The 25,023-nt window shown below is 39.7% G+C and overlaps 1 protein-coding gene across 2 annotated transcripts in view; it reads left to right on the top strand.

The window, feature by feature from the left end:
* Nucleotides 1-25,023, top strand: part of DSCAML1 (DS cell adhesion molecule like 1) — a 417,994-nt gene that overhangs the window by 87,232 nt on the left and 305,739 nt on the right. For both annotated transcript variants that reach the window (XM_089678617.1, XM_089678616.1), the window contains exons 2-3: nucleotides 3,219-3,536; nucleotides 21,834-21,980. In XM_089678617.1, coding sequence (XP_089534743.1) covers nucleotides 3,219-3,536; nucleotides 21,834-21,980 — 465 coding nt within the window. The remainder of the gene's footprint in view (nucleotides 1-3,218; nucleotides 3,537-21,833; nucleotides 21,981-25,023) is intronic.

The following is a 25,023-nucleotide window of genomic DNA, read 5'->3' as shown; positions in this document are numbered from 1 at the left end:
TTTGGTGGAAGGCTGAGGTACCGAAGGAAGAAGACTGGATAAATAGAGTAAACCAGATAGGTAGAATGGAAAGATCATATCATATGCAGGAAGATAGGATGAGAGTTTATTTTAGGAGATGGGAAAAGTGGGAAAGAGCAGGATTGAAAGAGAAATATAGGAAAATATGAATTAGGATGTTAACAAGCCTCAAGAGAGTAGAATGGGCTAGAGTCTGCAGAGGGAGAGGAGGGGGGGTGAGGGGAGGGAAGGGGGGGTTCGTGTGAGGGGAAGGAAAAGAGTTTTTAGTAAGGGAAAGATAGAAATGTCATAAATGTTTATTTGTATGAGAATTTTTTTTTTTCCTATTTGGGATTTTGTATTAAAATGAAAAACTTAATAAATATTTAAAAAAACATTTTTTTCAGTAGAGAGGGAAGGATTAGAACTCCTTTGTATTGTCAAGCTCTCACATTTTTATTGTTGCCTCTCTGCCTGTTGGGTCACCAGGGCAGATAGCAAGGGGAAATCTCCCTAATGAGGATAAAGACAACAATAATGATATAGGTTATTTATATATTGTAAGTCAGTATAGAGTGCTAACAATTTACACAGTGCTTTGTTTAGTATACATTCACATTGGTTTCTACCCTCAAGGAGCTTACAATCTAAGATCCCTATGTCACATGCATATATGCATGCACACACATATTAGGGTCAATATGGATAAAAGCTAATTACCGTAACCTACCATCACGTTTTTGGAATGTGTGAGGAAACGGGAGTACCCATGCAAGCGCAGGGAGGACAAGAGAAAGCAAACTCCATGCATATAGTGTTCAGACCAGGGACCCCTGTGCTGCAAAGCAGAATTGCTAAACAATAAGCACTTGAGGTGGATTAATTAAGCCTAGGTTCACATCTATGTGGCTGTCAGGCTGCGATTTGCGTGGATGCGGCAACCCATCCATTTGATAAAGTCCCTGCATGATTTTTGGATTCGCAGCCCACACAGTAAGAGGTGCGGGTCCCGCAGCAGCAACCACCCACACAGGTGTGAACATCATTTTCCTCAGAGCTTAGTAATTGTGGTAAAGCGCTGCTGATTTCCATCATCCAATCATGTGAATCCAAAAATGCTTTTCTTTTATTTTTTTTATTCATTGCACCCGATTGGGTATTTTTTTTACAAAGTAAAGATTTACCACATTACATTTACTAAGGAATCTTGCAAAGGTTTGCCTTTAGTAAATCAACCCTATTGCAATGGCCAAGGGTTCTGTCTATTTCTCTCTTAAAAAAAAAAAAATTAAAATGGTAAAAAAATATGTAATTCTACTTTAAATAGAGTCTTCTTTTAATATTCATGATATTGCAGTCTGGTTGCACACATGCTAATTAAATTGAGCCCAGAAAAGCTCTCAACCAGCTGAGGAATAAACTCCTACTTCTTCCACTACACAGCTAATGTTTCTGCGTGTACCCAGCCTTACTGAGTAACATGCGTGTTCTCTGGAGACTTGTTCACTGGCCATATATAGCAGGCATTTTTGGCACAGAATGCACACACCCGCATGCACAAGTCAGAAAACCTGGCTCCATTAAGATCAGCAAAATAGGCAATTGCTATCTCATACGGCTAATGATTTTGTCCATTTAAAAATATATTTTGATATACTGTATGTTTTACTTTTCTTAATAATTCTAGTTTTTAGAACATCTACTCACATACTTTTAGATGTAATTTAATAATTTTTTACAGGTTCTTATACAGTATAGTGCAATCAATTTATGCAGTACTGAGGTCCCTGTCTCACACATATACTAGGGCCATTTTAGACAGCAGCCAATTAATCTACCAGCATGTCTTTGGAGTGTGCTATGGTACATTTTTTTATAAGTATTTTGAGCTATGGTTGGAATTCGAACCAACAACCCTAGTGCTGCTAGGCAGATTTGCTAACCACTTAGCCACTGTGCTGTCTATGTAATCACTTTCACTAATCGCTTTCACTACATTCCTCTGTACATTTTATATAAGTATTTTGAGCTTGAAGAACTCTTCTTCACTGAGATATCTGTTTTCTCGCACACAGTGAGCTGCTAACAAATCTTAAACCTCTGAGCAAGCATGCATGTACAGTATATGTACAGGGTGGTCAAGCAAACATGCATTGTTTTTCCAGCTGCCTTGTCAATCTTCCAGAAGCTTGGCAGGAAACTGTTACAAATTTGGATTAATTTAACATAAGCAACTTGGTTTCTAATATGATGTGTGTATGTGTGTGTGTTCTTTGTTTTGCAATTTGAATATATTGCAGAGCATTCCCAAAGCACTATGGGTTACCTAAAGAGACCGCAAACATAGGTATCTCTCTTTAGTATTACTATGGCACTTTTTCTCCTTGGGATCTCCATACAGACTGTGTCTTGATTGGAATTTGAAAAAAAACCCACCAGTGCTAATGCAGAAGTGCTAACCTTCAATTCACGGCACTGCCCAAACACAATGAAACCTTGTACTACACCATGTAATAAGGAATGAGTCATTACTCTACTCAGTCCTGTGTGCACATTTAATCTTGTTTTATCTTGATAGGTGGCAGGTGGAGAGAGCAATAAAAGCTAACTAGAGCTCCACCTGCTGGCAGGATAATAGGCTACATAATATTCACTAGCAATATTTTTTTTACCAAATACATATTTTACATTTTTTTTCATAGTGACCATAATAAACTATACTGACCATAATAAATAAAGAAACCAAGATACCCCCTATGTATAAAGCTATTATACATTTTTTTTTAAGATCAGTTATCAATTTTAGACAAATTTATTTATTCCTTATTATGCGAGGTCTATAGGCAGAATTCTGGAATAGCTTATTTGTGTTAAGTTACTTTTTGTTATATACAGTATACTGCTGTAAATCTGTTTTTATGAATCCCTATCCTTTGTATATTCATGAGTTTAAAATGTGAAGATGTGCAAAGAAAACAATTGAAAAACGGAGAAATGAGAATTGTCGGATTCCTAGTTGTGCCTTTGTTAGTTCTATGCAGATGACAAAGTTCTGTGTAGTGTGGATTGTGCATAATTTACCCACGTTGGTAAATTTAGTAACAGCTTTTTTGATATACTGTGTATAGATTAGTCTTTGTAGAAATGATGAACGTTTGCTTTTCCATATCCTTTCATTAACATAACTTTTCTCTCTCTCACTCTTTCTTTCTATACAGCTTGCTCAGAGGATGCTGGAACAAGTCTATACTTTGTGAACACTTCCTTGCTACAGATCACCTTTTCCAGTACAGTGGGGGTGTTCATCCCCTGCCCTGCCGCCGGATCTCCCATCGCCACACTCCGATGGTACCTGGGGACGGGAGATGACATTTATGACGTGCCTCACATTAGGCACGTCCATGCCAATGGCACTCTCCAGCTATTCCCCTTCTCCCAGTCCGCTTTCAATAGCTTTATACACGACAATGACTATTTCTGTACAGCCGAGAACTCTGCCGGCAAAATACGAAGTCCAAACATCCGCGTCAAAGCTGGTAAGTGAAACAATTTTTTGTCTTTGTTGGAAACTAAAATGGTTACAAATACCTGATGAGCCAGGAGCAAAATGTACATTGTCTTAAAGCTGAACTCTGGCAAAAATTTAAAGCTACACTTGCATTGTAGCTCCCCACACATACTACATGGCTTACAGGCTCATTTTTTTCTAGGGTACCATTAAAAAGCAGTTTTACTTACCTTGTCCCTCACTCCTGTAGACTTTCTCCTTTTCATGTGACTGGTCCCTCAAAGCTGCTTCTCTTTGCTGCTTCATGGGGTACACTCTGACATCATAATGTACAACGCAGGACCAAGAGTTCTGTATTGTAAATGAAGATACCAAGGGTCTACGAACAAATCGGAGAATGAGTGGAACAGAGAGCACTGGCTGCCAGGAGAGTGAGGAATACGGTTATAGTGACAGTGCTGTGCCCTGTCAGGGTGGAAAAAGGAGTATATGTCACACAGGGTTCTCACTGATTCAGGTTGAGGGACTCCAGAATCTTCTGAATAACTGGTTTTGCAGTTTTCTCCGGGATTGGTAACTCCCAGATGGGGTTCTGGAGTCCAGAGGTTTTGAAGAGTTTTGGAAGGGATAACATCTCTAAACCTGTGTCCACGCTTTACTGGAGACCATAAGCTTGATGGTGCAGGTGTGCACAGCCTTTTTAATCAAGGGGCTGTGAGTGACTCGGGGCTCCTTTCCCCTGGAGAAAAGCTGCTGCAGGAGCAAAGTCTGTATTTGTGTAGAGAGACACTGTGAGAGTGTTTACCATGGCCTCAAGGAAAGGTGGCCAGATCTGGGCGGCTGTCGCATGAGAGGTCTTAGGAGACATTGGGGGGGGGGGGGGATTTACTAAAACTGGAGCACACAGAATATAGTGCATCTGTGCACAGTAACCAATCAGCTTCTAACTTCAGCTTCTTCAATTAAGCTTTCGCAATAAAACCTAGAAGCCCCCTAGTGTGTCATTAGACAGGAGCCTGTACAGCCCAGGTGGACATTTTGCATGACCGAAAGCTGATTAAGACAAAGTGGAGAGTCTGTGCAGAGACAGGCATTCGGACCACAAAGTGTGATAGCCAGGAGGCTAGAAAATGTATGTTTTTTTGAAACTGAAAACCCGTGTGATGTTAACCTTGTGCGTTATTTTATAACTTTTCTTTTAAATAAAGTGGGCCAAAAGCCCTGAAAACCCCAGAGTATCACATATGGAAAACTGCTTTTTAATGGTAAACTGTATACAAAGGAGTATGTAACCCTTGCAGTATAAGGTGGGGGGGGGAGTCCTCTGCAAAGTAGTGTGAAAATTTCCTCAGAGTTCAGCTAAAAGAATCAAGTGTTTATATTAAATTAAATTTGTCACCATCCAAAGAGTTTTAAAAAGAAACTTCACTCCAAAAGAAGAAAATGTTTACCTGTTTGGCGAACGCTGATTTTAATCTTTGCTGTTTTCCATAGCTACTGCTACTCAAAGAATCTTCAGCATTCAATACACTTCTGAGAATGCCAATTGCCTGGTCCCTCACTGTGTGTTGTTGTTTCATTTTTGGGCCCCTACATCTCTCCTAGGCAAAACTGAGTAGAACCACGGCACGCAGAGGGGGACCAAACATTCAACACACTTCTGCTGAGAATTCCTGAGTGACCATAGGGACAATGCCAACTAAGCATTTAGATATTATTAATCATCTTCTTATGCAGAATGCTTTGTTTATTTGATGGTGTCTTGAAATACCTCTGTAACCTGATAATACAAGGAATCCATCTCTTAGTGCTAAAGTGCATGACATCATGTGGTGTAGGTATCATGCAAACCCCTGCTGATTATTTCTAGTCCCTAATAAATTGAGTTTATTTCTCCTCTTAACCCAGCTACACAGTGGCTTCTGTCGTCCCAAAAAGATCAGGTCCTAGTGATGGCCAGACTCTAAATTGTATGTATATGTGATAGTTAAATGGTTAACAAGAAGTCAATAATCATGACAACAAGCCACCATTGAACACATGGACATAAAGTACTGCAAGGCGCAGTGATCATTTGTCCATACCAAAACAACTTCTCACATTTTCTGTAGTCAAATCAATTTTAAAGCAGTAGTATACGTGACATCACTGTCGCTTCTACAGTAAATATCTCCTAAATGGTGCATGTTTAGGAGATATTTACAGTACCTACAGATAAGCCTTATTAATGGCTTACCTGTAGGTAAAAGATACAAAATTGGGTTTACTTCCACTTTAAAGGGGAGTTCCACTTCCGTAAGAAAAAAAAAAATATAGCACTTAAAATTGCTACATAAGCCAATATGTGGATTAAAGCATTACTAAAGGTAAAAATTTTTTGTTTTCGACTGAGTAGAGGTGGATAAAAACACCTATTATATTTTTATTCCTGTCTGTGCCCCCATTAGGAGTCCCCCTTTCTATTTGTCCTGTTTACCATTATCATTGAAAGTGAAAGTAAAAAAAAAATCCGATATTTTGGGTTGTCCCCAGAAAAGTGATACAGGGGAAATCTTCCAATGGAGATACTATTTCTGGTGACCTGGGGGGTCACCAAGGGATTCCCTTAATTTGCAGGGAGTTCATGTTTTGGCTATGGGACAGGAAATTAGGGTAAATCCCAATGGAACACAGATGGCAAAAAAAAGAAAAAGAAAATCTGACGGGCTATAACCCTCCCATACTCTATCCAAAATGAAAAAAAAAAAAGTTTGGCCTATAATTCTTCTTTAGGGCCGGTTTACACCACGGTGCTTTTTCTGCATCAAAAATGCATGGGCAGTAAGCTGCATGAATTTCACACCATTGCAAAGTGTTCCAGTACAGTCAACAAAAGTAGAACATGCTGCATTTTTTCTGCAAGATACTACTGGAATGTGGCAAAACGCATCAAGAGCACACAGGACACACTATACAAAAAAAGGAAAAAAATGCATCTGGAACACATAAAAAATGCGTAACAAATTCATATGAAAAACACGTCAAACACATGCATGCAGAAATGCATCTGGATTGCTTTTCTATGATGTGAACTGGCCCTCAATGTTATTAACATGCACCCTTCCATTTCAAGCCATTGTAATTTTCCAAAAACTTAAAAAGTGTACTTTAATATGGCATCCTTGAAACAGGATGTACGTAGTGTACAGAATGCCCCATAAATATCATTTCCTGCTTTTGTGATTGACTTACTAATTTTCTCAGATGGCTGCACTAAGGTACAGTATAATCTTAGGCACCCCCCTGCAATAGGAATTTCAGCTGAGATACCCCCTAAGTGTTAATTACTTCTAAAAGGATAGAGACAATGCAGCTTTTTTTATTAAAACACTAAGAGTGCGCCAGGTGATTATGAGAAATGCAGACCCTCCATTTGGGAAATCAATCTTGCAAGTGAAACAAACAGCTTTTGCTTCGAAACAGAAACAGATAGGAATCAGCTAGAAAGTTTGTTAAAATGTCTGCAACTCACATAGATCATCTAGACTGGATCGTTTGGTCTTTTTTTTTTTGGGGGGGGGGGATTCGCTACAAAAGCAGAGTTACACTTCAGGAGTGATTTTGATTGGCTGCTTTGGGTTACTGCACTTTCTATATCAGTATACTATTTTTGTGCATAAGCATATACAGTGCAACCAGAAAGAAAGAAATCCAGCGCTTAACTGTTGTCACATTTTGTTACAGCCTTATTCCAAAATGGATTAAATTCATTTTTTCCTCAACATTCTACAAACAATACCCCATAATGACAACATGAAAGAGGTTCATTTTGAAATCTTTGCAATTTATTCAAAATTAAAAACGACAAAAAAACCCACATGTACATAAGTATTCACAGCCTTTGCCATGACACTCAAAACTGAGCTCTGGTGCATCCTGTTCCCATTGATCATAATTGAGATTTTTCCACAACTTGATTGGAGTCCACCTGTTGGAAATTCAGTTGATTGGCTATGATTAGGGAAGGCATAAACCTGTCTATGTAAGGTCCCACACCAGTGCATGTCAGAGCACAAACCAAGCCATGAAGTCCAAGGAACTGTCCGTAGACCTCCGAGACAGGATTGTATCAAAGCACAGATTTGGGGAAGGGTACAGAAAAATTTCTGCAGCATTGAAGGTCCCAATGAGCACAGTGGCCTCCATCATCCATAAATGGAAGAAGTTTGAAACTACCAGGAATCTTCCTAGAGTGGGCCGCCTGGCCAAAATGAGCATCGAGGGAGAAGGGCCTTAGCCAGGGAGGTAACCAAGCACCCAATGGTCACTCTGAAAGAGCTTCAGCATTTCTCTGTGAAGAGAGGAGAAACTTCCAGAAGAACAACCATCTCTACAGCACTCCACTAATCAGGCCTGTATGGTAGAGTGGCCAGATGGAACCCACTCCTCAGTAAAAGGCAAATGGCAGCCCACCTGGAGTTTGCCAAAAGGCACCTAATGGGCTCTCAGACCATGAGAAACAAAACTCTCTGGTCTGATGAAACAATGATTGAACTCTTTGGCCTGAATGCCAAGCGTCATGTCTGGAGGAAACCAGGCACCGCTCACCACCTGGCCAATACCATAACTACAGTGAAGCATGGTGGTAGCAGCATCATGCTGTGGGGATGTTTTTCAGTGGCAGGAGCTTGGAGACTAGTCAGGATTGAAGGAAAGGTGAATGCTGCAATGTACAGAGACATCCTTGATGAAAACCTGTTTCAGAGTGATCTGGACCTTAGACTGGGGCGACGGTTCATCTTTCAACAGGACAACAACCCTAAGCACACAGCCCACATAACAAAGGAGTGGCTACGGGCCAACTCTGTGAATGGCCTGGAGTGGCCCAGCCAGAGCCCAGACTTGAACCTGATTGAACATCTCTGGAAAGATCTGAAAATGGCTGTGCACTGCCATTCCCCATCCAACCTGAGGGAGCTTGAGAGGTACTGCAAAGAAGAATGGGAGAAATTGCCAAAAATAGTTGTGCCAAGCTTGTACCATCATACTCAAAATGACCTGAGGCTGTAATTAATGCTAAAGGTGCTTCAACAATCTATTGAGCAAAGGCTGTGAATACTTATGTTCATGTGTTCTTTTTTCATTTTTTATTTTTCATAAATTGCAAAGATTTCAAAATGAACTTCTTTCACGTTGTCATAATGGAGTATTGTATGTAGAATGTTGAGGAAAAAATGAATGTAATCCATTTTGGAATAAGGCTGTAACATAACAAAATGTGGCAAAAGTTAAGAACTGTGAATACTTTCTGGATGCACTGTATAAGTCACTTTTATTATTTTGTTAAGCTAATAAAAAACTGAAAGCGGTGCATGCCATAGATTCTCAAAAAACAGAACAGAGTCAGCTTATGGCATGGTTGGTTGTTGTAGTTGGCCCAGAAATGCTTTTTTTCTGTCGGTTTGTTAAAATCGTCCTGAATAGGATTAACAAAGTTCATGTTGGTCCAAATTCATAGGCTGATCCTACTAAGAGTTTGCTTACAATAATCTTGCAAAGTACTAGAGATAACTAAGGATAGCAGCAGTTGATGAAGTCTTCCAATGTGTTATGTAAGGCTGGCCGTAGACATGTTTTTTTCATACTTTCCCACAAAGATTCAGCAAATTTCCTCAATTATTTCACCATTTAATAGGAAAAAAATATATCTAATTTCCAACATGACAGAAGATCATTTGTGGCAGACAGTTGCACAGGAGATAGACATTGGAATCGATGTGACATTTGTGTAAAATCTGCTGCACACATAGGACTTTCAATCAGAATGGCACACGATTTCCAGAAAAATTATCCGATTCTTAAATAGCAGCTGAATGTTGTCAGAATTTTACAGTTGTCTGCTTCTTGTTCAAATCTTCATTGGATGCAAAATGGTTCAGTCTGTGGCCAGGCCTATGTCTGAGAGCCTGAGGCTGCTGGGAATGTTTGCCTGAATGGCTTTTGACAGAATTTCAGATGAACATTAGTGACAATGACAGATCCTTTCTGAATGTTGAAACATGTACAGAGAGAATTTGCTTATTATCTGGCGGTCACTGACCTCAATACTTTCTCATATTGATCCTTAAAAAGCATGTAACTAGTGAAGTCAAAGGGAACTAAGAGATCTTCATACTTGTTTTGGTTCACTTTATTACTGGCCCCTATACTCCCTTTCGCTCCACTGTTCTGTCCACTAGTGAGAGGGAGAAGAAGAAGTCTTGTGGACAATGCTGGATGCCTGAGCCACCACTAAGCACCAGCATTATCAGATGGGGGAAAAGATGTCACATGCCTCATGATACCTGGTTATATCACTTCACCCAAATGGAGCAATGGGGAAGCAAAAAAGACAGTGAATAGTATCAGCCATGGGGTTGCCATTAAAGTGCATATGCCCTATTCAAGTAAAGAAAAGGAACTCTTTACTGTTCATTGCACATTGTGGTATCTGCTAGAAGCCTCCTGAAAGACAGCAACAGTATAGAGACCATTATACCTTTAATTCCATTTCACAGATGGCATAGATCACACTCAGGCAATGGGTAATGTCCAACCTCAGGACTGGCTACAGTTACCACATATAGGATCCTGTAGTTCTATTGCTGAACATATATATTTATGTTTTATCTATTTTTGTAACCATTTTACATTATAATACATATATATATAGTGAGGAACAGAAGTATTTTGAACACCCTGCAATTTTGCAAGTTCTCCCACTTAGAAATCATGGAGGGGTCTGAAATTCACATTGTAGGTGCAGTCCCACTCTGAGAGACAGGATTAAAAAAAAAATTCAGGAAATCACATTGTATGATTTTTAAAGAATTTTATTTGTCTTGCACTGCTGAACATAAGTATTTGAACACCTAAGAAACAGCAAGAATTCTGTCTCTCCAAGACCTGTTACTGTGCCTTTAAAAAGTCCACCTCTACTCCACTCATTAATCTAACTTAGTAGCACCCGTCTGAGCTCTTTAAAGACACCTGTCCACCCCACAGTCAGTCAGACACCAACTACTACCATGGCCAAGACCAAAGAGCTGTCAAAAGACACCAGAGACAAAATTGTGGACCTCCACAAGGCTGGAAAGGGCTACGGGGCAATTGCCAAGCAGCTTGGTGAAAATAGATCAACTGTTGGAGCAATTGTTAGAAAATGGAAGAGGCTAAAGACGACTGTCAGTCTCCCTCGGACTGGGGCTCCATGCAAGATCTCACCTCGTGGGGTATCACTGATGATAAGAAAGGTGAGGAATCAGCCCAGAACTACAAGGGAGGAGCTGGTCAATGACATGAAGAGAGCTGGGACCACAATTTCAAAGGCCACTGTCGGTAGAACACTATGCCGTCATGGTTTCAAATCATGCATTGCATGGATGGTTCCCCTGCTCAAGTCATCACATGTCCAGGCCCGTCTGAAGTTTGCCAATGACCATCTGGATGATCCAGAGGAGGCATGGGAGAAAGTCATGTGGTCAGATGAGACCAAAGTAGAACCTTTTGGTCTAAACTTCACTCATCGTGTTTGGAGGAAAAAGAAGAATGAGTTGCATCCCAAGAACACCATCCCTACTGTGAAGCATGGGGGTGGTAACATCATGCTTTGGGGGTGCTTTCCTGCGGAGGGGACAGGATGACTGCACTGTATTAAGGAGAGGATGAATGGGGCCATGGGGGAGATTTTGAGCAACAACCTCCTTCCCTCAGTCAGAGCATTGAAGATGGATCGTGGCTGGGTCTTCCAACATGACAACGACCCAAAGCACACAGCCAGGATAACCAAGGAGTGGCTCCGTAAGAAGCATATCAAGGTTCTGAAGTGGCTTAGCCAGTCTCCAGACCTAAATCCAATAGAACATCTTTGGAGGGAGCTGAAACTCTGTGTTGCTCAGCGACAGCCCCGTAACCTAACAGATCTAGAGGAGATCTGTGTGGAGGAGTGGGCCAAAATCCCTGTTGCAGTGTGTGCAAACCTGGTCAAAAACTACAGGAAACATTTGACAAAGGCTTCTGTACCAAATATTAGCACTGATTCTCAGGTGTTCAAATACTTATGTTCAGCAGTGCAAGACAAATAAATTCCTTAAAAATCATACAATGTGATTTCCTGAATTTTCTTTTTAAATTCAGTCTCTCAGAGTGGGAATGCACCTACAATGTGTATTTCGGACCCCTCCATGATTTCTAAGTGGGAGAACTTGCAAAATCGCAGGGTGTTCAAATACTTCTGTTCCTCACTGTGTGTGTGTGTGTATGTGTGTGTGTGTATATATATATATATATATATATATATATATATATATATAAAACTACATATAGTATATAGTGCTGAACATTTTATAAATACTATATATGCACTGCCGGGTATTTTACCATTTTTTTCAACCAGGCCCACAGATTTACACCATTCAAGTGTTTGTTGCACAAAAAGGTTGTTCTGGAATATGTCCCTAGAAGGTAGAAAGCCTATATTGTAGCCTGCACAATGTGTGTGGTTATCCTTTAGAAGTATGTTATATGCCCTTTTTGTATGTAGAAGAGTTTAGAATTAAGTGGCTTAGAGTAGTGGTTCTCAACCTTATTGAGACCAGAGCCTAGTAAATTCTTCCAAAACACAAAAAATAAATACGTTTGTGTTCTCATAATAAAAGCAAGCACATACAAATTATGTTTTGAAATTCTACAGTGCCGGTATAGCGAGGAGATTGAGAACTTGCGGTGTGGGATGTAAACAAACAACAGAGGTCATGGCAGTCAGATCTCAATAAGTATGTGTTTTTTTGGGGGGGAAGGGTAGGTTAGGTAAGCTCAATACAAAGGGACAAAAAAGATATGTGCATTTTTTTATCCTTTGAGGAGAAAGACTCTGTGGTACCCCTTCCCTTGGTGCCCTAAGTGTTTATTTTGATTACTGGGTACTCCAGCTCTAGGGTCACCCTTCTTAGCAGAAAATGTAATCTGAAACCTAATCATCAATCTTTGTCCTAACCATGATCTCTAAACCTTCATCTTAAACCCCAACCATAATCCTGAGCTGAAACATAGGCAGGCCATAGATAAATAGAAAAGCAAACTATCTTCATCTGCTGAATGATGAATGCACACATACTACGGTCATCAAAATAGGATATAACAGATCTTTTATGAAAGAGAGCATTCTTTCTGCTCATGCGCAATTCAGTTTTATTATTTTTTTTGAATGACAACCCTATAAACAATTTGCAAATTGTTCATTCTGCTAAAAATTTCCAACATTTTCGATCTGTCATTTTCGATGGCCACATACTGTAAAACTCGACTGTTGCTGTGGGAACACTAATAATTCGAAAATTAAATAATCATTTTTTTTTACATGACATTTTAGTTAATTTCAACTCATGCATGGTCTGCACCGTAGTGTATCTCAAGGCAATTTTTTTAAAATTTGGATAGTGTGGTGAGGAGTGGGAACTCCCAGACTTTTCTTCCTGTGACCCATTGTTTGCTTTGGCGGTCATTGTCACTGAAACTAGAAGTGAGGAAAAGTTAATTAACCATTTTCCCTCCAGAGGATGTACCCCCCTTTCTGACCAGGCCATTTTTTGCAATGCGGCGCTGTGTTACTTTAACTGACAATTGCGCGGTCATGCAATACTGCACCCAAATGAAATGTATTTCCTTTTTTTCCCACTAATAGAGCTTTCTTTCACTGGTATTTGATTGCCTTTGTAATTTTTATTTTTTGCACTATAAACAAAAAACAATATTGAAAAAAATATATATTTTTGACTTTTTGCTATAAAACGTATAGAGTGAAAAAAATTTAAAAAATCAAATTTTGTTATAAATTTAGGCCAAAATGTATTCTGCTACGTTTTTGCTAACAAAAATCCCAATACATGTAAATTAATTGGTTTGCATGAAATTTATAGCATCAACAAATTGCTGTATATATACTGGAATTTTTATTTTCATTTTTTTATACTAGTTATGTCGTCAATCAGCAACTTATAGAAAGACTGGGGGACTGCGGCAGGCATTCTGACACTGGAGGGAACTGATTAATTGCCACTGACATCTCAGTGACACCAATACAGTGATCAGTGCTAATAAAAACCACTGACACTGTACTAATGACACTGGGCAGGAAGGGGTTAACATCTGGGGCAATCAAAGGGTTAACTGTGTGCTGTGCTGTTTTTTACTGTATGTGTTGTGTGTGTTTTACTATGCAAGCATGCTGCTGTGTATTTCTCTGCTGTGCAGAGAAGTACACAGCAGCATGTTACTGCTGGCAGGAGAGAGACCTGTATTGTTTACACACAAATCTCTCCCCTGGCACTGTAACTTGGTGATCGCCGGGTGCTGGTGGGGAATCTCTAGCCGGGACCTGGTGATTGACATCTATAGCCGCCAATGGTTGCACTGGTAGGGTAGTAGTTCTGCTATAGGGTGGTGAGGAAGCAGTTAAGGCAGCCCATAGATGAGCCAAGTCATTTTTTTCATTCAACCAGTGGGTTCAATGAATACACTGATCAACTCTGCTGGCTATAGCTGACAGTGCTGATGCAGCGGTTGTATGGAAATCAATTGGTAGATCAACTTCTGTAAAAGCACCCTGCTCATACATGGATCGAAATACAGCTGGTCCCTGCTGAATCTGACAAATTTTGATTCATGTATCATGTATTGCTGTCTTAATTTGAATTGTTACCAATGGGGGCACTTGTTTGCTTGATACCTGTGTAAGAGAGGACTTCCTTCGCTTTGGAAAGATTTCCTCTCAATTTTGGTTGTCTCTGGACAGGACTGGTGGTGAAGGAATGTCTCTTGAATGGGATACAGATCACAAAAATAAAAATGAACAGAAATGTTAACTATTCTCTCCTCTTATCTACAATTAAAAAAAATTCACTTACATTAAGTTCTAACTGTTCAATGCTAACAAAAACTGTAAAGCTTAACAATAAATAAAAAATAAAGCATGTTATACTTACGTGCTCTGTTCAGTGGTTTTGCACAGGGCGGCCTTGATCATCTTCTTCTCTGGTCCTGTGCTGGCACTGCCGGCTCCTCCCCCTTGACCAGTGCCCCCAATTGCAAGCCAATTGCTTTAGGGGTACCGGTGTGTGCTTGCTCCTGAACCCCGCTGTATGGTGTTGATTTACTAAAGGCAAATAGACTGTGCACTTTGCAAAGTTCAGTTGCACTCAGTTGCAGTTGCTCCAGAGCTTAGTAAATGAGAAGAAGCTCTGCTGACTACCATCGCCTAATCATGTGCAAGCAAAAATGCTGTTTTCCTTTTATTCTCCTTGCATATGATTGGGTGTTCTTTGCAAAATGAAGAATTACCTCATTTACTAAGCTCTGGAGCAACTGCCTATCAACAGTCTATCTGCCATTAGTAAATCAATCCCTATGCGTCTGTAAGACACATAGAGCCTTGCCTCAGCCATGCCCACCCGATCTCTCTTCATTGGTTCACTGGCTGTGATTTACAGCAGTGGGAGCCAATGAGGAGAGAGAGACACAGGACAGCCGAGGCTCCCATGCACATCGGTGGATCAAGAGGGGGCTCAGGTGAGTATAGGGGAGGGGCCGTGGGGGGAGCTACACACAGAAGATTTCTTACCTTCATGCATACAATGCCTTCAGCCTATACAACCACTTTAATTATCAGAAGGAAGGTTTAAATTACTGAATTTCCTTTCAGTAGAAAGCTGTAAATGAATGTGCCTTTTTAAGTGTTGTAAGCTGATCATAAACTAGTAGATGTTTGTACGAATTTTCTTATGAAAAATCTCATCAGTGCATTCGACAAGACTTGAAGAATGTTGTTCAAAAGTACATTAAGATTTGGAATGAATGACATTTCCTGGAAGTAAAACACATTCACTGTTAGACTTTTTGTTTGAGAAAAATTTTATATCCTGCTTTTCTTTGATTTTTTTTTGTCACTTAAGAAAATGATCCTCAATTTGACCCCATTAGCTATTAAAAAATCAAACATTCCAATTCCATTCATTTTTTTTGTAACAAAATTCTACCTGTGTATCTTTAATGTATACTTTACTGTATAATCTGGCTTTTATTTTGACATCTCCCCAAACATGATTGGGTGTTCCTTAGTTATTCAGGATACTCCTAAAGCTGAACTCTAGGTAGACAGAAATAAACAGAATAATGCACTCAGGTGCTCATTAGAAAACATGTTTTACATGCAACAGGCACACATATCTGAATCTGTCATATTAGCCTGTTCATTACCCTGTATTAACCTGTACAGCATCACTAAGACTGTCAGAGGGAGGTCAACACTGACAGCAATCAAGGTTCTTTCACTTTGCACAGTGCTGTTAGTCAACTGGGTGAACATGCTTTCCCGAGGGTAGGGCACAGAGATGAGTCTGTGCATTTGATGTGTCCTATGTGCTCAACCAGCAGTCTGGGGAAGGTAGGTGACCAAGATATATTCCTCAACTGCAGTGAAAAAAGTGAAGTCACCATCCTGGCTGTGCTGTCTAGCCAGTGTGATTTATTTATTAAAGCTGGAGAGTGCAAAATCACTCTCACTTCATAAAAGAAACCAATCAGCTTCTAACCTCAGCTTGTTCAATTATGCTTTGGCAATAAAACCTGGAAGCTGATTGGTTTCTATGTAGAAGTCAGCCTGATTTTGCACTCTCTGGCTTTAGTAAATAAACCTCAGAGTGTCTGGATTACAAGATTGGCAAAACAGAACTAAATTTGTTTGGCACCTACATAGTTCCCATATACTGTATGTATTTAAAACTGAAGCAAACTGAATCAGACCTTCAAAGTGCCATACATGCCAATGCATTTGCAATTCTGATCAACCACTTTTAATTTATTTACCATGGTTGGACAGCATATTTAGATGGGTGACACCATTTTTTATTTCTTTTGAAAGAAATACATTGGTATTACTTCCCAACCCCAGCTCTCCACTGACTGGACAGTGAAGGAGCAGAAGCACGCTCATAAGTCTTTGTCTCTGCTCTGCTGTCGTCATTTTCCCCATGTATGTGGTGCAAGCTGATGGGCTCTTACTCCTGCCCTTCCCTTATTGCAGTCTGAATGCTGTACTGCAGGCGATGAATGTAGGTTGATATGAAGACCGATAGTTCAGATAGTTGTATTGAAAAATAAATGTAATTTATTTTAAGGGTACACAACTGAATTAATTGAGTTTTTTTAGATCTGCCTTTAAATTAGCTTTAAACTGTTCATGTGCATGCTTTCCAGGAACTCAGCATTACCGGAAATCCATCATAAAATTAAAGCTTAATATTTTTTTAATGACAGGATCTTTACAAAGCAGAAATAAAGTGCATTAAACAATTTGGAAACGTTTTCAGTGTACCCAGTCTTGCCCATTGCCCCTGTAACAGCATTTCCATTTTTATGCTGGCCATACAGGGCTCATATTTTCTCAAGTTCCGGCTGATTCACCCAAAATTCGAGCCTTGGATGTCTCTGTTGACACCCCCTGTCTCGACAAACTTTTGTCTATAAATTGAAGAAGCTTTGTGGAAAATTCTTGGCCAGTGACTTAACTAATCAGATGCAGTCACTGTTCAGATATACTGAAAGCAGCTGTGAAAATAGAAATAGTTGGTAGTGGCGATTGCTCCATCCTGTTGTGTGGATGCGGGAATCTAATGAAATATTAAGGTGCATGGCTATCTTTGGTCAGGGATTCCTGTTTATGCAGTAAGAGCCCTGGTTAAATGTGATGTAATACTTAAAATTCTGCGAAAACTACATTGCAAAGCATGAACCTCATGCTAGATTTTTACTAAGCCCAGCACTCAGAGCTCCTCGCTTTGGCCTTTTGTAGGTGATGGAATGTTGTCAGGCCTGCACATGCACCAGTACAATGACCCCACAATCTTTAAACAAAATGGGGGAAAAACACATTCTTTGAATGTAGGAAGCTTCTTACTGTATGTTTAGTTTTTAAAGTAACCGTTTTAAAGGAACCCATTGTGCTTCACTTTAAATGTGTATTTTGAATTTGTAGAAACGGAAATACTTTCCACTTTGCATTCAATTTTGAGCAACCCCATTATATACTATATTGCCAAGAGTATTAGGACACCCCTCCAAATCATTGGATTCAGGTGTTCCAATCACCTCCATGGCCACAGGTGTATAAAATCAAGCACCTAGACATGCAGACTGCTTCTACAAACATTTGTGAAAGAATGGGTCGTGTTCAGGAGCTCAGTGAATTCAAGCATGGTATCGTGATAGGTTTCCACCAGTGCACTTTCTTTGCTACTAAATATTCCACAGTCCACTATTAGTGGTATTATAACAAAGTGAATAATATAGCAGACGTGAATAAATATAATTATATTTAAAAACTGAAAGTCCAAAAATAGTCCAAACATTAATCCATCAACATGTGAAAAGGTGACAACAATGCTCAGAGCAGATCCACGTAGCTTAGATTCCAAAGGGGTTGATGATGGATTCCAGATATTCCTCATAGACCTGAAATAAAACAAACCTAAACATAGTGTATTATCTTAGGATAACATATATGTGCCACTCGTGCTGCATGCAAAAAAAAAAAAAAATCAAGTGCCACAGCAATCGTGAACATAAACTAGATAGAATGAACCCACTGCACACGGTAAGGTAAAAATGCATAATTACCCTAAGGTAAACATAACCAGCATTGAATCCATATGTGGGATGGAGCTTCATCAAAATGCCATATGCTTCTCTGGATACTTTTCCGCGGACCTCATAGACAGACCAGGGGTCAGTATTATGATCAAGTAAAAACACAAAGTGGAAGCAACTGGGAACAACAGCAACTCAGCCATGAAATGTTAGACTACATAAAATGACAGAGCGGGGTTAGCACATGCTGAAGTGCACAGTGAGCAGGAGTCACCCACTGTCTGCAGAATCAATAGCTAAAGACCTCCAAACTTCTTTGGCCTTCAGATTAGCACAACAACAATGAGTAGAGAGCATCATGAACTAGGTTTCCATGGCCGAGCAGCTGCATGCAAGCTTTACATCACCAAGTGCAATGCAAAGCATCGGATGCAGTGGTGTAAAGCACGCTGCCACTGGACTCTAGAACAGTGGAGAAGTGTTATCTGGAGTGACGAATCACACTTCTCTGTCTGGCAAACTGATGGACGTGTCTGGGTTTGGCAGTTTCTAGGAGAACGGTACTTCCCTGACTGCATTGTGCCAAGTGTAAATTTGTTGGAGAAGGAATTATGGCGTGGGGTTGTTTTTCAGGGGTTGGGCTTGGCCCTTTAGTTCCAGTGAAGGGAACTCTTAATGCATCAGCATGCCAAGACATTTTGGACAATTTCATGCTCCCAACTTTGTGGAAACAGTTTGGAGATGGCCTCTTCCTGTTCCAACATGACTGCGCACCAGTGTACAAAGCAAGGTCCATAAAGACATGGATGAGTGAGTTTGAAGTGGAGGAACTTGACAGTCCTGACCTCAACTCGATAGAACACCTTTGGGATGAATTAGAGCGGAGACTGCAAGCCACGCCTTTTTGTTCAATTGCAGTGCCTGACCTCACAAATGCACTTCTGGAAGAATGGTCAAACATTCCCATAGACACTCCTAAACCTTGTGGACAGCCTTCCCAGAAGAGTTGAAGCTGTTATAGCTGCAAAGGGTGGACCAACTCAATACTGAACCCTACAGACTAGGATGCCATTAAAGTTCATGTTTTTTTTTTTACCTTTTAGATGTTTCTAAGGAGGAGCTGTCATGGCTGATTGCAAGGTTTTTTTAATCAATGATAGAGTGAGCCTGTCCCAGGTCTGTCCTCATACAATACAAGAAACCCAGCCTCTACACCTTTCACCCTTTGTTAAGACAGACATGGGTTATTTACTAAAACTGGAGCGTGCAAAATCTGGTGCTACTCTGCATAGAAACCAATCCGATTCCAGGCTTTATTGCCGAAGCTTAATTGAACAAGCTGAAGTTAGAAGCTGATTGGTTACCATGCACAAGCTGCACCAGATTCTGAGTTCTCCAGTTTTAGTAATTCTCCCCTACAGTGTTCAAATCTAGATACAACTGATAATGAAGTGTACCTGCACAGTACAGATAGGGTTAATTATGGAAAGCACAGCTGACCAGCCCCCTCATAAACAAATATAATTACCTATAGGGGTTTTCTATGCTGGAGGGTCCAGAATAGAGCATCTAAAAAAGGTAAGCTGCAAAATTTTTATTTTTTTATATTTTTTTAAGTTATGCTATGTGAATGGGAATATGTAACAAATATACAGTAAATAGGCCCTTCTTTATTTTGGCTCTGAATGGTAATTATCAAATTCTAAAAAGTAGCAGAGCAAGGTCTCCGCAGTCTGTATTATAGATGTATACTTGAAGCAGCTTTGTTCAGCAAATTCAGCAGGATTCAGCACCATGGACAGCTTCAGCTGAACTGGGTGATTTCCGCAAGTGGGCAACCTAACTACAGTATAGTGTTCTGATATGTACTGTTTTTTTTTGTTTTTTAAAACTCGGTAGCATATGTGTCAAACTGGTGTCTGTTGGGCATCATGTGGCCCTTTCATTACTTCTTTATGGCCCTACCTAAATGAGACCTCAGCCCAGTTTTTTTTTAAAGATCAAGGCTTCCCTACTTGGTGTTGCAATTGACTACCCAATGTGTATCTAAGGTCAAATTTTTTTTGTTTTGGATGGTGAGAGTTTTAAAACCCCTGTAAGGTTTTTATTACTGTTGGCATCCCTCTTGGGGAAATAACCATCTTTATTTGTCTTGGTGACCATTGCTAATCACAGAAAGAGATAGGAAATTTTCCAAAAAATAAAAAACAACATAATAGGAATAGAATAGAGGAAAAATCCCTAATGAAAGAAATGCCCTTCCTCTCACTTCCTGTTGTGTCCGAGGAACACAAAGTGAAAAGAAGGAAATCCAAAAAGACACAGACAGCAAAAAAAAAAATAAAACAGGAAAAACGTTATCATTGAGAAGCAAATATTGTACGAGGGCTGTTTAATTCAAACTGGGACTTTTTAGTTTATATAATAGAACAAATTTCAAGGAGTGGAAACTGCATTTATTTTGCAACATATTACCCTTCTACATTTATACACTTATCCCAGTGTTTAATGCCTGGAAAGCTTTGGCATAGAAAGATTTGTCAGTTTGCCTCAACCATCCTAGGACAGCCTGCATCACTTCGTCATCATTGTGTTCATTGTTCCTTCAGAAAGATTTGTCTCTTGTGCAATTTCACGACAGGTTGTGCATTGGTTATCCAGGATCAGGCTTTCCATGCGTTGAATGTTCACAGGTATGACTGTTGTGGACTGGGGACCACCACGGCCGGAATCGTCACTGATGGATATATGACCATCTTTGAAACATTTACACCATTCAAATGTCTTACTGCGGCTGACTGTCTCATCACCGTACTGTGCTTGAAGTTTTCTGTAACTTCATTACCACATGCTGTTCCATACACGCACCAACACTGTTTTCTGCCATATTGATTAATGGTCTCTGGACCGGCCCACGACATATGCAACGCCTGTCAGTAATAGGACACACTTGCCACTTACTACTGTGTGTAGTATCGCCATGCCAGCATCCCTTTTTATACTTGTAAAATTAAAAGTCCCTGTTTGACTTGAACGCTCCTCGTAGTTGTGTTTGTTATTGTCAATCAAGTAGGTGCTTTAGGTGCATTGTTATATTTTGAATTTAATTAAGTACAAACCACTGTAGAACTAATGCTACCTTCTTACACATGTATTCAACTCTTTTATGGTCCTTTTGTATCATCTGTGTTTGACATCTTCCAGTAGGGGCACTTGTTTTAGTGACAGTTGTCCTAGAGCAGGGGTGTCAAACTGGCGGCCCTCCAGCTGTTGCCAAACTACAAGTCCCATCATGCCTCTGCCTTTGGGAGTCATGCTTGTAACTGTCAATCTTGCAATCCCTCATGGGACTTGTAGTTTAGCAACAGCTGGAGGGCCGCTAGTTTGACACCTGTGTCCTAGAAGATATTTTCCTTTAGAGAGATTGTCTTTCACTTTCTGTTGTGTTCCCAAGGTAGGAAGTGAAGAGAAATCTCCCCAATGGGATACAGCAAAAAAAATAAAAGAATACAAAAATAACCTGTCTGATGTTCCAACCTTTCCCCACTTTTTACAAAACTACATTTGAACTTAGATGCACTTTTTAGTCACACTATTTTCTTTTTGAATATCTTTACCACAACTTATATGTGCCTGCAGTATTTACTTACTGCCCTTTGTGCTCTAGTTTTCAGGGAGCCGTACACCGTGCGGGTGGAGGATCAGAGCGCCATGCGTGGCAGTGCTGCTGTATTCAAGTGCCTCACTCAGCCCTCTGTGCAGGAGTATGTCAGTGTGGTGTCCTGGGAGAAGGACACCGTGTCCATCATATCAGGTATGTCACCCTTCTATGTATAGCAATGTTATCCTTGATGAATTGTGCTATGTTTACATTTGATTGCCTATTTACAACACAACATAATCGATGTTTTGTCTTTTCAGCAGAAATATCGATTGTGACAGTTTTCTCTATAAAGTCATCCTAGGCAGTTTTACTATTTATTTTGCTATGTTTCTACAGAAGTCGAAAAAAGCCATAGTATTTTGTTTTGTGTGTGTTTTTGTGGAAAAGTTCACTAAGAACTTACCATAAGTCTGCAAAGTCTAGTTTGACAGTAGTCGCACGGTAAATTGCAGCATTTTACTGTGCAGACTAGTGACTGTGCCAGCTCCGGAGCAGTGTGATGCCTTGTGCTGCTGTTCAGTGACGTGGGCTACTGTCCAGTGCTCTGTGGAAGAAGGCAGACATGCTGTACTTTACTGCTGCTCACCACACATCACACCAGCATTGAGGTGTGAATGGGGCACACAGAAAACAATTGCTTACTATGTGTCCTAGCAGTGACCTTATCCAGTGAGGAAAAATGCAGGTCACTGCTGAAAATGTGAATGAGCCCCTAATCTGTTATTTCCAATGTAATTAAAGAAAGGCATTTTCTTCAAGGTTTCGTTTTTTTAAGCTGAACTCCAGGAAAAGTATAAACTCTTCATTGCAGTGGGGTATCCCCTACACTGCAAGGGTTACAATCTTATTTATGCCTAGGGGAACTCGCAGTTTTGCTTACCTGATTCTCCTCGCTGCAAGATTGGTCCACGCAGCAGTTAGGTGCCCTCTGATGTCATCAAGACTGATACAGGGCCCATTTGGCATGCATTTGACATGAGGATGTTGAGGGATAGTCTACTGCTGGAGTAAAGGGGATCAGGTAAGTAAAACTACTTTTCCCAAACCCTAGAAATAAATGAGCATTTAACCCTTGCAGTGCAGATTTCTTATACTACATTGAGGATTTTTACTTTTCTCAGAGTTGAGCTTCAAGTTTGTGAGTAAGTAAGTGAATGAGTGAGTGAGTGAGTGAGTGAGTGAGTGAGTAAGTGAGTGAGTAAGAAAGTAAGTATAGCAATTACATATATATATATATATATATATATATATATATATATATATATAAACAAACACACGTAGGGAATGGTGATATGCCTATAAATATGTTTGTAAATGTTTTGTATATGTGGGAAATATTAGGGTCTTTTCATCCCATTTGAGAAAAGTGTTGGACATATATTCATATAGTAGTATAATATTCTGCATTAAATATGATGACATATTCCTTTTCAGCTTCACTACATTATATTTCTTTTCTGCTTGAGTGTTGAATATGAAGCTTCCCAGAATGTTGTACAGAATGTAGTGTTATAAAATGTTGCATGAACATTTTTGATAATTAACCAACTTGCTTGTGTTGATTACATTTGAGCAGAAATAACTACAATGTCAGCATTATTTAACATATTTCTTGTCAGATGTGTTGCTGATAGCACCATTAGTTCGATCGACAGTAGTTAGGTCGACAGTAGTTGGGTCGACAGTAGTTTGTGTAAGTAGAAGCCTATTTTATGTGCATCAAAACTTATGGCATTATAAGGTCTTCTAGTTCAGAGGGAGATTTCTGCTGACTAAACTGAACTTACTAAAACATTTACCAGTATGCTGTATGCTGATCTTTAAAATTATGTGCAACAAGAGAGTAGGTCAGTAAAATCACTGACTGAGTTTGGTTTGCAGTTCATACCCCATATTACTAATTACAGCAAACTATCGCTATAGACAGATATATTATTATTATTATTATACAGTATTTATAAAGCGCCAATAGTTCGCTCAGCGCTGTACATTACAAAGGGGGACAGAACATGTGACAGAACAATACCAATAAAATGCAAAACATGAGGGGATTGAGGGCCCTGCTCTTTCGAGCTTACAATGTAGGAGGGAGGGAACATGAGGGGATTGAGGGCCCTGCTCTTTCGAGCTTACAATCTAGATATACATTTGAATTATTCTTAACATGCTGAAAAAAGAGCTTTAAAACAAACCCACACTAGTGTCTGTAGCTACAGGAACTGTGGAGAAATGTATCCTCAGATCCATGCTAGATGCCCTTAAGACCATGAAGTTCTCAACAGCTCAGCTTACCCTGCTCCCTATTTCTAGAGCTCCTCTTTTTTTAGATGAAAGATTAGAATGCTGGAAGGCTGCTTGACTCACTGCTGGGAGAGGAGAGCAGAGTGAGCTGAGCTGCTGAGGGATTAATGATTTTACAAATTTTCCTGTGAACTTTAAGGGTGAACTACTCAACAGTGCCTGCATCTACAGAGGTAAGTGGGGTCTTGCTCTGAAACTCACTACTGCCATTTAATAATATTTTTGTGAGGTTCTGAGGGAAAGAAGGGAAACTTTAACTTTCCTTTAAAAACTATACAGTAAACTGGTGTATGTGTGTACTACTAAGGAAGATTAGTCATTGAGCTGATTTTTTTTTAAATGCAGTTTAAAAAATATTTATATAAAACAGCAACCCAACACAATGTAAAAATATAGGTACATGGTGTTCCACTGGCTCTGCTATATGACATCCTTGGAGCTGTCACTTAATTTGAGGACTGGGTGCTCATGTTTTACCATTATCCTTTTAGAGTTTGTGCTGTCTTTAGTAAGTAGCTAGGCAGAGCAATCATTTCTCACTGCACTTAATTAATATGTGTGGGAATATAATAAAACAAATCAACTATGGCATAGATCTGTCAACTGGAAGTGTTAAGAGTTTATTTATTCTAAGATGAATGAAAAGCGTTCATTAATGTCGGTGAATAAATTCAAAGACATTGTTATTTTGGATATTCATACTACATCATTGCCAGTCTTAAACCAGCCTTTGATGTGTTGTGGTATAACTGTTCTCTTACCTCACATTGTAATTCATTTTGTTGGAATATTGTCTTTGCATCAAAGTTATGGCCAGCCCAAAATTTCTTACCACCTGGGGTTGAACACGTGACTGTTATTGATTTTCAAATGAACAATTGGCAAATGTTTG

This window comes from Staurois parvus, unplaced genomic scaffold (assembly GCF_062004578.1).
Source record: "Staurois parvus isolate SC_StPar_1 unplaced genomic scaffold, SC_StPar_1.0 ptg000207l, whole genome shotgun sequence".
NCBI classification, from domain to species: Eukaryota; Metazoa; Chordata; class Amphibia; order Anura; family Ranidae; genus Staurois; species Staurois parvus.
This window is presented reverse-complemented; position numbering and strand designations above follow the sequence as displayed.